The 14,384-nt window shown below is 38.2% G+C and overlaps 2 protein-coding genes across 5 annotated transcripts; one reads left to right on the top strand and one right to left on the bottom strand.

Annotated features, from left to right (window-relative positions):
• Positions 1–890: 890 nt before the first annotated feature.
• klhl40a (kelch-like family member 40a) lies at positions 891–7,121 on the top strand. The gene is made up of 6 exons (XM_057333218.1): positions 891–2,133; positions 2,623–2,783; positions 2,886–2,993; positions 3,108–3,293; positions 3,696–3,845; positions 4,448–7,121. The coding sequence occupies exons 1-6, from the start codon at positions 1,012–1,014 to the stop codon at positions 4,557–4,559; spliced, it is 1,839 nt and encodes a 612-aa protein (XP_057189201.1). The 5' UTR covers positions 891–1,011; the 3' UTR covers positions 4,560–7,121.
• Positions 7,122–7,490: 369 nt separating this feature from the next.
• zbtb47a (zinc finger and BTB domain containing 47a) lies at positions 7,491–12,700 on the bottom strand. 4 transcript variants are annotated; one of them, XM_057333215.1, is made up of 7 exons: positions 12,603–12,671; positions 12,305–12,519; positions 9,834–11,045; positions 9,202–9,349; positions 8,994–9,109; positions 8,388–8,532; positions 7,491–8,295 (listed from the first exon to the last, which is right to left on the bottom strand). In XM_057333215.1, exons 2-7 carry the CDS (start codon positions 12,308–12,310, stop codon positions 8,072–8,074), a joined length of 1,851 nt encoding a protein of 616 aa, XP_057189198.1. In that variant the 5' UTR covers positions 12,311–12,519; positions 12,603–12,671; the 3' UTR covers positions 7,491–8,071. The 4 variants fall into 4 exon arrangements, with proteins under 4 accessions (XP_057189198.1, XP_057189197.1, XP_057189200.1 ...); XM_057333214.1 differs by having other exon boundaries at positions 12,305–12,700; XM_057333217.1 differs by having other exon boundaries at positions 9,918–11,045; positions 12,305–12,699.
• Between the last annotated feature and the right edge of the window lie 1,684 nt (positions 12,701–14,384).

Here is a 14,384-nt window from a genome sequence, read left to right as displayed (position 1 = left end):
ATAAAAATAGCAAAATGGCCAACAAAAATCTCATCAGTTTAGACACTGCAACAGCTCATCTCCACAGTTTATCTCCACGTGTCTTGATTTGTGTGCCTTAGGAATAGTTCACCTAAAAATAAAAATTCTGTCATCATTTACTCACCCTCAAGTGGTTCCAAATCTGTATAAATTTCTTTGTTCTGATGAACACAGAGAATTATATTTGGAGAATACTTGTAACCAAACAGTTCTTGACCATCATTGACTACCATAGTAGGAAAAATTACAATGAAGTGCCCCAGAACTGTTTCTTGCTGCTTTCCTACATTCTTCTAAATATCTTATTTTGTGTTCAACAGAACAAATACATTTACCAAGAATTTGTCCTACTATGGTAGCTAAGAACTGTTTCATTACAAGCATTTTTCCAAATATCTTTCTCTGTGTTCATCAGAACTAAATACAGAAATGCAGATTTGGAAAAATATGAGGGTGAGTAAATGAAGAAAGAGTTTTCATTTTTGGGTGAACTGTTTCTTTAAATGTAAGAGCCCATAATACTCAGTAACTCCTCTACAGGGCTTCATGAAGAGACTATTACCTACTAAAGCACTACCAGCAACAAACACTTCAACTCCTTTTTTTCTACTTTTCAATGGACTGGTATGTGGTATCAGTCTTGTTGTGGTGCTCTGCTCCCCAGAAGATCTACAACTTAATAGTCCCTGTGAGTAACGTTTCAGCTGTTGGTATGATCAGTCCGGTGGGGGAAGGGAGAAACCAGCTTGAATTTCAGGCCTTCTTAAACCGACTGTGGTTCGTTTACTCATTTCTATATATAGACAGATAGACAGTAGCTGATAGCTTGTGACAGCTGTAGAAAGAGACCACACCAGCACACTATGGGATCATCCCATCCACGTTTCTCATTTAGAGGGACTCTGTTAATTCAGTCAGTCCAGTTTTCTTGTGGGAGAGGACCAGGACACCCCTCCTTCCTACTGAAATATCACATCGAACCATAACAAGATGGCCTCCATGTCGGTGGACCCGGTGACAGAGCCACGCATGTATCAGCAAACGCTTCTACAAGATGGACTTTGTGATCTCCTAGAAACCAACAAGTTTGTGGACTGTGTTCTGAAGATCAAAGACAGGGAGTTTCCATGCCATCGGCTAGTGCTAGCAGCGAGCAGCCCTTACTTCAAAGCCATGTTCCTGTCAGACCTGGAGGAGAGCAAAAAGCGTGAGATTGTTCTAAAAGACATCGAGCCTGGAGTTATGGGAATGATCTTGAGGTACATATACACCTCGGACATCAATCTTACTGAGCAGAACGTCCAGGACATCTTCATTGCGGCCAACATGTACCAGATTCCGTCCATCTTCAGTGTGTGCGTGTCATATCTGAAGCAGAAGCTGGTTCTCAGTAACTGTCTTGCCATTTTAAGACTAGGATTGTTACTGGACTGCCCACGTTTGGCCATGGACGCACGGGATTTCATCTGTGACCGCTATCAGCTCATCATCCGAGACCAGGACTTCAATCAGCTGGGTCCCAGCGAGCTGGCTGCTATCATCACATGCGACTCTTTGAACGTGGAACGAGAAGAGGTGGTGTTCGAGTCTTTGATGGACTGGGTTGAGTGCGACACGGCGGAAAGGCTAAAGGACCTGCCAGAACTTCTACACTGCGTACGTTTCCGTCTCATGCCGACGAGTTACTTTAAAGAGAAAGTTGAAAGTCATAGACTGATCAGGACGAATCACGAGCTCAAGAAGGAGCTTCAGCTTATCAAGGATGCACAGAGAGGAGTGCTACACAGGGTCAAAAGGTCACAAAAAGGAAAGAAAAAGGAAGGAGCGACGACAGATTCTGAGGACGAGGATGAGGAGGGTCTGCTGCCGGGGATCCTAAATGACAACCCACGTTTCGGAATGTTTCAAACGGACCTTATATTAATGATCAGCGACACGGGAACTGTGGCGTACGACCCTGGCTCAAATGAGTGTTTTGTGGCATCTGCATCCACCGAGATCCCTAAAAACCACTGCAGTCTTGTCACAAAGGAGAATCAGATCTTTGTTTCTGGAGGTCTCATGTATAATGAGGAAGATAAAGATGTGCCTTTCAGTTCATACTTCCTACAGGTAAACACACATTCATGTAATCTATACTCTCTAAAAAAATGTTGGGTTATTTCAACTCAAAGTTGGGTCAAAATGGACAAACCCAAACTTTCGGTTCTAAATTATCCTTTGCTGTGTTCTTTTAACCCAAACCCATTGTTGGGTTGAAAATAAACCATTTGCTGGGTTAATTTTACCTAACAGCTGGGTTTGTCCATTTTTGACCTAATGCTGGGCTGAAATAACCCAACATCTTTTAGAGTGGTAAAGTATACTATCATAGTCTCGATCATGTCTTCAATATAAATAAATGACTCACAGAGTTCCAAAAATAAGTTTGTGAGTCTGTCCATTGGGGTCTGTTCTGCTTCTGAACAGCTGTTATACTGTTGTACCTCATGTGTCATGTTTTCATTATCCCTACATGACTCCAGTCTTTAAAACCCTTCACATTCAACATTATGTTAAACGGAAAACTTTTGTATCATTATCGTGTGCTTTATGTCATAGTTTGATCCTATGAGCTCAGAATGGCTGGGGATGCCCTCATTACCAAACCCTCGCTGCCTGTTTGGGTTGGCTGATGCTGAGAACTCCATCTATGTGGTTGGAGGCAAAGAACTAAAGGAGGGAGAACGTGCTCTAGATTCAGTCATGATCTACGACAGACAGTGAGTCCAAGCAGACGCAACAAAAACAATGCGTTGGAGCTATAGGACTTGAAACAGCTGAAGTTAACGTCATTTTTTGTGATTTATTCTCAATCCACACAGATCGTTCAAATGGGGAGAGTCTGACCCTCTTCCCTATGCAGTGTATGGACATGGGACCATTTCACATAAAGGGTTGCTCTATGTGATCGGTGGAAAAACAGAGAGCAAGTAAGTTTGTCAAGGTTTACATGACATACATTTTATCAGTCCAAAATGTATAGAGAACAATTGTAATCTGATTTTTGTATTAACACATGGATCTTTTGGAATGTGATGATATAGGAAATGTCTAAGGAGGGTGTGTGTCTACGATCCCAGCAAATTTGAATGGAGAGATCTGGCACCCATGAAAACTGCCCGCTCACTGTTTGGCACTGCTGTCCTTAAAGACAAAATCTATGTGGTCACTGGAGTCACCGACACCGGTCTTACCAGCAGTGTTGAGGTCTATGACATTGCCAGTAAAACGTGAGTTTCATCACTTTCTGTAAACATACACAACACATTTAAAGGAAGAGTTCACCCAAAAATAAAAATAATGTCTTCATTTACTCACTCTCTAGTTGTTCCAAATCTGTATAAGTTTCTTTGTTCTGATGAACACAAAGATATTCGGAAGAATGCTTGTAACCAAACAGTTCTTCTAGGGCACCATTGTCATTTTTCTACTTTGGTAGTCAATGGTGGCCAAGAACTGTTTGGTTACAAGCATTCTTCCAAATATCTTTCTCTGTTTTCATCGGAACAGAGAAATTTATACAGATTTGGAACCACTCGAGGGTGAGTAAATGATGAGCAAATGTTTCTTTTTAGGTGAACTGTCCCTTTAAGGGTGAATCTGTTATGGATAACTGTGTGTCTTTTGTTTAGCTGGTCAGAGTTTGTGGAGTTCCCTCAGGAAAGGAGCTCTCTTAACCTGATCCAACTGGGCGGCTGCTTATATGCTGTGGGGGGTTTTGCTATGATGCCCAATGAGACAACAGAAAAACTGGAGCCCACTGAGATGAACGACATATGGAGGTGAGCATTTTGGTTAAGAACACATTGTTTAGTCTTTTGTCGTGACTCTTAACTTTGTTTTAGAAGCTGCCGTTTTTGGCTACTTTATTACGCAAACTGGTTTAATTGGATTTATTTAGCTGAAACAGTGTTTGCCGAACCTTTAAGAATAGCACCCCCTCTCTTTAGACTTTTGCACACAGAGTACTGTCACATGATGTATATTATGTCACTATAGCATATATCATACAATATTAAACACACAGCATGATTTTTGAATTTTCAAAAAGCAGCTAGTAGAAAACCAATAAAACGTTTTCAGTGTGCTGCAGTACACGTGTGGCTAAGAATATATGTACTGTAAATGCCATACAATATATATGATGCACACTCATGCTTTAGATATATTAACCTATTTGTTTTACATAGACATTAGCATTGTGCTGTTGTGTACCAAAGTTTTTAAATTCTGAGAATTACATCACCTCAGCTATATTAGTCATTAATATAAAAAAAGTTTGCATACTCACATTATCATTCTCCCAGTTTTGGAACAACTGAGCTTAATGAAACCTGGTTATGCATTTAGGGCAAGGTGTGTCAAACCGACTTGTGCTTTTCAGGTTTGATGAAGAGGAGAACTGTTGGAATGGGATCCTGAGGCAGGTATGCTATGCTGCTGGGGCCACAGTGCTGGGTGTGCATCTGAACACCTTGAGACTCACTAAAATGTGATCTACGGGCCTCATCTACAGGCAAAACCACATCAGCTGTATGATACAGACGACATGCAAAACATTAAGACCCCGTATTCATGGAACAATACTCTTTAAATATCTTTGTCTCTTAAAGAATAGTTCATTTGTGATTGATCCAAAGCTAAGTGGTGTGTCTGGATCTTGTGGAAGTGGGTTGGTCTGTCTACAACAGTTATGCAATTCTTTAAAAAAAAAAATCTGTTTCCAAGACATCTCAGCAGATGGAGACAAAAGACAGGACCATTTTTTTCATAGAAACATTTTAAGTCATGACTGGATAACTGCTGGATAATTTGAGTTTGTTTACTTTATATATCTATGTACATTGATTGTTATCATTCTATGATATGTTATATTTCAGATGACATCTACAGTTTAACATTTTGCTATTATGACCAAGTACAATGTTTTAACATTAGGAAAGGAGAGAAATAAATGAAAGGGATTGCAACACAACAATGACCAAAGTAAAATGAAAACAAATAACATACAAATCAGTGTTGACTATAGGCAATAATGAAAAGGTCAAATAATGGTTATAGATAATAAATTTGTGATATAACACTGAAACTATAAAGGACACTACACAGAATAATAGAGCATAGGAATACCATATGAAGATCTAGCCTTTTTTAAAGGGGTGGTGCAACGGTGTGTCATGCATTCTGACTTCTTTACAATATTAAACGTGCTGTCTTCTCATGCTTTATATGATCAACTTGTCAAAAAACGAGTTGGGTGTATTACGTAGTATTTCTGTGCTCACACTCCCCCAGCGATCGTACAGGTTTCTGAAAGTTTTTTTCGAACATATAAAACGGTTTCGTAACAATTTTTCTTAGTCCCTTATTGGACAATTCTCCCGGAAAAGCACGTGGCAGCAAGGAGAGCAGGAGAAGGAGCATGCGCAGACGTCACTTTCACTTGTGTGCAGGAGAGAGAGAGCATACGTTCACGAAGTTCAGGTGTTTGCTTGTTCACTGCATTTGGGTGATGAATGTTATAAAAACGGTGGATATAACGCTGGATTTGGAGATCGTTTAAAATTGATGTACTGTATGGAGCCGTCCCAGCGCTAAAAGATGCCGGACATGAACCGCATGCGGTGAGTGAAACTGATGTCTGTGTTTTGTTGGCAATGGGTGCACACGTGCTTTAGTTCAGCCTACCCCTCCTCCCTGCACGCGCCGTATGCTCTTGGAAATAATCGTACAGCTGTATCTATCTTTTATAAATGTGATCAAACTAAATACTCTTCAAAGATTCGAAGTATGCAATACTACTCTATAGATACTCAAGATTAATATGAGATTGGCAGAAACCACGTGTGTTAGGGCCGCTTTAATACATTTGCACTTTCCATTGACAGCTCGACAGCCAGTCCCTTTTCAATAAAATGAATGTAGGGCACAGTTTTGTGTTGCTGTTACCATTACATGCTAGAGTAGCATTGAACACAAGTTTTCCATCATGATTAATAAACAGCTAATGCAAAAGCAAAGACATAAATACTTTTGTCAACTAAATGAATAGTAAAAATGTATCTCTTGTTTTGAAACATTGTGCTTACAATATAATCTTAAAGGGACACTTCAACCAAAATAAAAATTCTGTCATCTTTCACTCACCCTTAGATTGTTCCAAACCTGTATAAATTTCTTTGTTCTGCTGAACACACAGGAAGATATCTGGAAGATTGTCAAATCTCACCCCAAGTATTTATTTTCCCTACTATGGCAGTAAATGGTGGGTGAGATCTGACATTCTTCCAAATTTCTTCCTGTGTGTTCAGCAAGACAAAGATTTATACAGGTTTGGAACAATTTAAGGGTGAGTAATGACTACAGAATTTTCATTTTGGGTGAAGTAGCCTATCCCTTTAACAATTTAACAGCAAATGTTAAACACTGGACATTTTAAACATTTTCTCAATTGATTATTTTTTTGCTATGTAAACATCTTAGAAGTACAACAGAGACTGTAAGTTCTCTCTGTTCAAAAAAGTGTACAAATGACCAGATAAAAATGACAAAAAAATGGACTTTAATTCGTAACATTAGTCTCCCTTTGACACTTTGTGATGTATATCAAATTGTGGACAGTATTTGCTTTTTTTAAAGATTTATACAACAAAAAAGTGTCACGTGATTTACCTTTCTGTTGTCTAACAGAATTACCATGATATGAACATCAGCCGAAACGCATTCATGATTTTGGACTCCACCAACAGCGTACAATTTTAAGTTTTGTAGCATAACCATAGTCATAAATTGTTGACTCCTAAATGACCAGCTTCACAAGCTGCTAAAACATATAATGTATAGTAATGCACAGTTAGAGAATAAGAAATAGACAATTAGTAGACACCTATTATTAAGGTGCTTCAATATACACACAAAAAAAATATGTAAATGTGTTATAAAATAGATAAACTGCAGACAACAAAGGTTTCTGAAGCCCATCACGCAAGCCAGTAAAGTGCCAGATTTGAAATACTGACTCACTGCAAAAAATGACTTTCTTAGTCTTTTTTTCTTGTTTTCCAGTAAAAATGTCAAAAATTTTTTGAATCAAAATCCATTTTCTTGATGAGCAAAATGCCCTAAGAAAATAAGTCTTGTTTTTAGTAAGAAAATATGAAATTTCAGTGAATTTGTTCTTAAAACAAGCAAAAAAAATCTGCCAATGAGGTAAGAAAAATAATCTTGAATTAAGGTTTACTCCTTCACTGAGGTCACTCAATTCAAGATAATTTTTCTTACCCCATTGGCAGATTTTTTTTTCTTGTTTTAAGCACAAATTCACTGAAATTTCATATTTATTTTACTAAAAACAAGACTTATTTTCTTAGGGCATTTTGCTCATCAAGAAAATGCATCTTGATTCAAGAATTCTTAGACATTTTTACTGGAAAACAAGAAAAAAAGACTAAGAAAGTCATTTTTTGCAGTGCTCAAATCTTTACCCCGAAAACAAACAATACATTTAAAGCATAAGACCAATAAAATGTAAAGACAAAGTATAAACTGAAAGCTCTATAATCATATCTGTTTATACTACTGTGCACAAAAACATACACTGCTGTGCACAAAAACATCTGTACTGTTTAGTATACGTAGTATACTGTATACTATATATGGGCTAAAGCTACAATATTTCTTGTTTAACTAGGTTTTAACATAGCACTAAGCTTATTCAGTGGCATTTAATGTGGAAATGCACGGAATATTAAAACAAGAAAAAACTACATAACAAAAGTAAAAAAAAAGCTTTTGCTACATAATACATCTCTATATAAACAAAACAATATATCACAGAGCATTAGTTACAGGTTCCTGGAGTCTGTCCTTACAGCAGATAAGAGTGGCGTAAGCTGTGAACGTGATGGGAAAGTGACTACACACCATCCAGATGTGATCCCGATCCAACATCTCTGTGTTTCCATCCTGACTGGAAGTTCTCGATTTCTAGCTGCTTCCATTTGATTTGTTATAGTGGATGAGTTACATTCTGAAAGACCTCAAATGTCAGAGGATTCCTGACCTGCGAACACTTCTCTCTGTGAGCTTTCAGCATGTTTGAGAAGCGGAACCGCTGACCGCACACTTCACAGGGGTAAGGCTTCTCTCCAGTGTGCGTGCGACGATGACGCTTCATATTGGGTCGACTTGTAAAGCTCTTTCCACAGATCTCACATATGTACGGTTTCTCTCCTATTAAAAAAAAACATTCGAAAATCTATATACCATATAACACAGACTGCATAAAATATTTCATAGTGCAGAAGAGCGTATTTGGACCTCACCTGTGTGTGTCTTCATGTGTTCATCAAAATACTGTTTCATGTTGAAGTCCTTCCCACACCACTGACACATAAACTGCTTGTGTCCGATGTGGATGCTCATGTGAGAACGTAGCTGATACTTGTATTGAAAACATTGACTGCAGACCTAAATGACACGTAGATGAGAAATTTGAAGCATGGCCAGCAGTTTGATCTATGGCTGATTTTATAAAATCATATAAACTGTTTCATCGGACGCACGTGTCTTGCCCAAAGTTAACTTCCGGTCTGTGTTTGTTGATTAGTCTGGCTAGTGGCTAATAATATAACTTTATATTTAATTTAATTTATATTAATATTTTATTCTACTGTATTGTATTAAATAAACAATTTGTTAAATGGGCTGTGTAACTTTGTCACATTTAAGTTTAGCCAAGTAACGGTTCTTCTGTATATGTAACCCATGATAATGCTAGCTAGACATACTTTTAACTTGCAAGCTAATGTAATTTACTTGTTATTTCTTTTGCTTCTTATCAGAAATAATCTGCAGGGACTCTATTCTTTGCGGATGTGTACCAGAAGTTAAGAAATCTTGCTGATAATAATAATAACATTATACAGCACCTCACACTGGAACGGCTTCTCTCCTGAGTGTTGTAGAGAGTGGACTTTAAGTGACATGCTCCTTTTAAAAGACTTTCCACATGTCTCACAGGTAAACGGCATCTCCTTTGTGTGGGCTAAAGACACACAGAACAAGTAAAACATTTAAACAATCAAAGTTTTGTTGAAATATCTGAGAAAGGGTTAAAGCACCACTAACACAACTTACCAACCATGTGTTTGCGTACATGAGCCATTGTGTAGAATTTCTTCTCACAGATCTCACAAGTGTACTTTTTGTCAGCATAGCCATGAACAATCTTATTGTGCTCATGGAGGGACCAGAGCTTCCTGAAGGCTTTTCCACAAGTCAGACACTAAATGACACAAACTCCGGTTAAAATGCTATTATGCGTTCTTATGCTTTTTCTTTCATGATTTATTCACCCTTATGTGGTTCAAAACCTGTATGACTTTTTTATCTATGGAACACAAAAGAAGATATTTTGAGAAATGTCTCAGTGGTTTTGTGAGCATACAATGGAGGTCAATGGGGAAGTGTAGTTTGGTTACCAACATTCTTCAAAATATCTTCTTTTGTGTTCCGCAGAAGAAAGAAAGTCATACAAGTTTGGAATGACATGAGAGTCAGTAAATAATGAAAGAATGTTCATTTTGGGGTAAACTTACACCGTTTCAACACCGGACGCCACCAGCGCGACACGACAACCTGCTTGTTCTCAAGCCACTCCGCATCCAGTGTGGACCAAATTTAAAATTAAAATGGGTTCTAAATGCGTTTCTAATGTCTTTTGTCGTGTCGCGTCCGGTGTGGACACGGTGTTATGTACACAAATGTACCTGTATTGTTTTTTCACAGTCAGTCTGGTGATGTAACAATAACTCGCTCTCCAAGAGGAAGCGCTTGCCACACTTATCACACACCTGCATGCGGTTATGTGTCATATTCGTGTGTTTCTCCAGCACCCAGCGGTTGTTGAAGATCTTGGGGCACCTTACACAAGAAAAACTCTGAGTCTCCATTCTATCCTTTTGTTCCAGGTCTTCACGTTCCTCACCGCTCCTGCTATGACCCTTCACCTGCCTCAATCCTTTATTGGCTTTCTTGGAGGCCATCACACCTGCATCAGCAGAGGTCTGAGTTTGCTGTAGGGACATGAATACAGGTAACGTGTGGTCACAATGAGTTGTGTTGCCTTCCTCTTCACTGGTGCCTTCTTCACTTGGCTCTCCATCCTCCTCAATAGTCACATTAGCTCTTGATTCATCATTCCTCATTCCCTGATCCTGCTGTTGTGAGGGGGGTGTTTTGGGAGATCCATCCTCTGAACCTTTGGACACGTTAAGGGTCTGGTTGTTCAAATTGAGCTCGACAATAATTTGCTCTCTATTAAACGAATCAAGATCCTCTGAGTCTTTCAAAGTTCCGGTTGCACCTTCTACTTTAAACAAACCTATATCTCCTACTTGAACAGCATATGAGCCACCTTGACTTTTCCCTACATAGATTTTGGCACAGGTTGGGTCATTTTCTTGCTTGATTTCCATGTGAAAGTTGGATTTTACAGAGTTGCTATTACACCAGCTCTGAGCACTGACATCCGGCTGGGCAACAGAAGATCTGATATCCAGCGAGCCTCTGTTAATAAGCTCACTACAGGAACTGGCAATGTTGCTCATCTGGAGTACAGTGGCAGCTTTGAGCACGTCCTGGCCATTGCAGCTGGTGACCAGTAGCTTGGAGGTGTAGATGAAGTCCAGAATTTGCTGCAGGCCTTGAGGTCTAAGAGCCTCCAGAGAGAGCTCCACTCGCTGCAGCTCCTTACTCGATGCAAAGAGCGAGTGGAAGAACGGGCTGTACGCTGCTAGCACACCCTTATGAGCACGGAATGACGTCTGGTGATGCAGGAGTACGATGTCCACGTCACATAGATCTGGCTGGAACAGACGCTGCTTGTTCAGTCTGTCCATCAAAAAGGTGCAGTGAAGGGTCACATCCTCAACCAGGGAGAACTCTGGAGATGGGTGATCAGCAGTTTGCTCCACTATGAGCTGTAATAGAACATGCCTGACATTAGGTAGCAGATTCACAACTATTTATATTTGAACATGTTAGATATTGCTTTATATTATAAATAATCTAGCTTGCATTATTTTTAAAACACGAACAAAAGCAAAATTATCAGCCTAGGACAAAGACAGTTTTTTGCACAAAGGACAATTATTGTTTTTTTTTGTGGAAAATGTAAGTATTTTTCTTTTAGCTACTGACGGGCATTGTTAAATGAAACAATAAGAGCTTGAAACAAAATAAGAACAATTTAGACCAATCATCCTGTTTAAAAGAAACAATTATGCATGACTCTGCATGTGGTATGTAAACGTATTTACAAAATTGTAGAGATTTTATTATTTGATTACATTTATGTTTTAAGACGACATTACGTAACTAACCAACCTTTTTTGAAGAATATGATCTTTCAATTTTCAGTATTTAATTATTTGATAGCATACATTACTAACAACACTATATCTACAATATCTTATTATATATATTAATATCAACAGCTGTGGAACAATTACGAGATTTTTGTTAAATCTGCATTTCTAGATGTGTTGTGGCAATTCCAGTCCCGTGTCTGTTGAATTTAAACAAAATCAAGCCTCAAGAGTGACAAAGTCAATCAACAGCAATGTGAAAAACTGACAGCATGACAAGACACATGGAAACTGTGATCAAAATCAAGGTAATTATTTGAAATAATTCAAATATTTTTTTTACTTTTCCTAAATACATGTGCAATGTACAAATATTACTGTTGTATTGCTTAAAAGTGTTTATTTTCTGCAAATAGAAATGATATGTTTATTTGAAATTTGGGAGGAATGTTGTTAGTAGTTCACACAATAAAACAAAAATAATTATAAATAGTAAATTCAGAAGTGGTCTCTTATTTTTTCCACGGCTGCATATTAGTAGGCTAACGTTATGTATATATTATGTAGCCTACTTTTATTATTAACAGGTACAGATGATTTTATAGTTACGTTAGTGCATAGATACAGTAGAGCATATTTGAAGAAATACATCAGCATTAAACATTTATACCACAATCGAACAAAAAAGGACCCAAAAGTTGTAAAAGTATAAAAGTAAAAGTAAACTGGATTATATTAGCACATCTGTAAATCACAACCATTGTTTTTTTCACTGTGATGACAGACATTTGTCACATTCTACAGGCCTTATAAACATTCACAGATATGCATGGCATCAATCCGACAGGAAATAAGCAGTTAGGGGGGCTTACTACCATGGTGATTCAGTGGTCTCTGCCTCGAAGGAGCATCGGTTATCCTCCTCAGCATTTCAATGTTTCGTCTTCATAAAAACAGCTGTTATTTATATCCCTTCTGTGTAGACATCTGTCCTGCTTCGCCATGTCCGCGTGCAGAAAGGTTCGCACTCTCACAGACGAGAGAGTTGATTGGAGGTCCAAAATCATATGAGTCGTTTTGTCTGGAGCTTTAAAGCGACAGGAACGTTATTTCTAGAGCAAAATACACAACCCATTGCCTTTCAAAGCGAAATCAATTTTCAATCATTACGTGTATAAATTGCAGAAAAATCTTTGGTACAAAATAGTGCGGATGATCCCCTGGCGCACCTGACGGCCGCTGAGCATTCATAACAGCGGAAGCCAATGACAGACGAGGTCAATGAGTCCATAGAGGAGTGATCCAGTTCACCGCAGACAGCACGAAACCGCTGTAGAGTACAACTATGACCACAGCATGTCGCCAAAACATAGATATTTAGACGCAAAAACCGACTGACAGGAATGAAAAGACCAATCTTTCTCAGGATTTCAAGACAAACATATGTGAAATGATGTGTTTGTTACATAGAGTATACAAGTTTAAAAACATGTCATAAATATGAAGACGTAAACGCTGTACTTTTGTGTAACAAAAAAGATGTTACATTTGCTTTCATTGTAAGAATAAAAGAGCAGTCAAAATACAATTTTATCTATTATTTTTCTAAACGTGTGAGGGCACTAACACTTAAAGGGATAGTTCACTAAAAAAAAAATGAAAATTCTGTCATCATTTACTCACCCTCATGTCACTTCATACCTGTAAAAATTACTAAATTATAAATTTTCAGTTCTGGGACATCATTGACTACCATAGTATGAAAAATTAAATGGTAGTCAAAGGTGTCCCAGAGCTGTTTCTTTTACCAAATTCTTAAAAATATCTTATTTTGTGTTCAACAGAAGAAATATATATATATATATATATATATATATATTTTCCTACTATGTTAGTGGATGATGTCCCAGAACCGAAAATTGCTAACATTCTTTCAAATATCTTTGTCTGCGTTCATCAGAACAAAGAAAATTATGCAGGTGAGTAAATGATGACATAATTTTCATTTTTGGGTGAACTGTCCCTTTAAAAAAGAACAATGGACTCATTATTGACCTGCAGTGGAGCCCTTTGGATAAAGTTAGGGTAATGTTTTATTTCTGTAAAGCAAACGTTCCTGGATAACGAAAAACAATGTTTGAGAACCAAAAACTAACATTCTGGAAATGTTCTGAAACACTTGTTGACTGGGTACATGCATGGGCGTATCATGAGGGCTTGCAGCAGTTATGTAGCAAATTTTTTGCTGTTAATAAATTGTCAAATGTACAACACTTGGTAGCCTGCCTGTTTAGCTCCACCTAGGGAAGTTGGCTATGTTCCCTTTTGCATCAGAAGGAGTCCAAGGTATGCGGCTGGTTCAGTCAAATCATGTAGACCAATGAAATTGTCCTCTCCTTCCTGATCTGGTACTAAAGTCACCCCTCTTGACCCACAAAGGTTCAAGAAGGTTTTTCATTTGTCTTAGCATCCTTACTTGATTTAAATGAGTCAAATGACACGGCTAAAACGAATATTATCATTTGTTTTAGATGTAATGCAATGTGTATACTATTTAAGGTTCAAAAACGCTGTATTTTCCACATACCGTGCATGTTTCTATCTCCTCTTTGCCCCGCCTCTCTGAAAGGTGCAGATTTTTTACAAAGCTCATCGCTCTGAAAAGTGAGGTGTGCTATGATTGGCCAGTTAACCAGTAGTGATTGGTCGAATACTGCAAGCGTGTGACGGAAATGTAACTCCTCTTACCATATTTGGAACATCAGGTTCCAAAGCAATTGTACTGACAGGTAAGTCCACCTTACTTGTGTATACATTTTGGCGGTCAAAGGGCTCAGCATAGTCCAGGCGAATTGCACTTTCATTCTGCGTTTTGGGGTAAAACGTAGCTCGAAAACGTTGAGAGACGGCATAGTGTTTTCGAACAATTCAACACCCCTTTGTTTCTGTAGT

Source organism: Triplophysa rosa, linkage group LG5, assembly GCF_024868665.1.
Source record: "Triplophysa rosa linkage group LG5, Trosa_1v2, whole genome shotgun sequence".
In the NCBI taxonomy this organism is placed as follows: domain Eukaryota; kingdom Metazoa; phylum Chordata; class Actinopteri; order Cypriniformes; family Nemacheilidae; genus Triplophysa; species Triplophysa rosa.
Note: the sequence above shows the minus strand (reverse complement) of the source record. Positions and strands in the feature narration are given on the sequence as shown.

Excerpts from the sequence above, each read along its gene's own strand:
- klhl40a (XM_057333218.1), top strand. The coding sequence starts at position 1,012 with ATGGCCTCCATGTCGGTGGACCCGGTGACAGAGCCACGCATGTATCAG. Across the intron at positions 2,134-2,622 it reads TCAGTTCATACTTCCTACAG|TTTGATCCTATGAGCTCAGA; the intron begins GTAAACACACAT and ends TTTATGTCATAG. Across the intron at positions 3,294-3,695 it reads TATGACATTGCCAGTAAAAC|CTGGTCAGAGTTTGTGGAGT; the intron begins GTGAGTTTCATC and ends TCTTTTGTTTAG.
- zbtb47a (XM_057333214.1), bottom strand. Across the intron at positions 8,533-8,993 it reads AGAAGCCGTTCCAGTGTGAG|GTCTGCAGTCAATGTTTTCA; the intron begins GTGCTGTATAAT and ends CGTGTCATTTAG. Across the intron at positions 8,296-8,387 it reads ACACATGAAGACACACACAG|GAGAGAAACCGTACATATGT; the intron begins GTGAGGTCCAAA and ends TTTTTTTAATAG.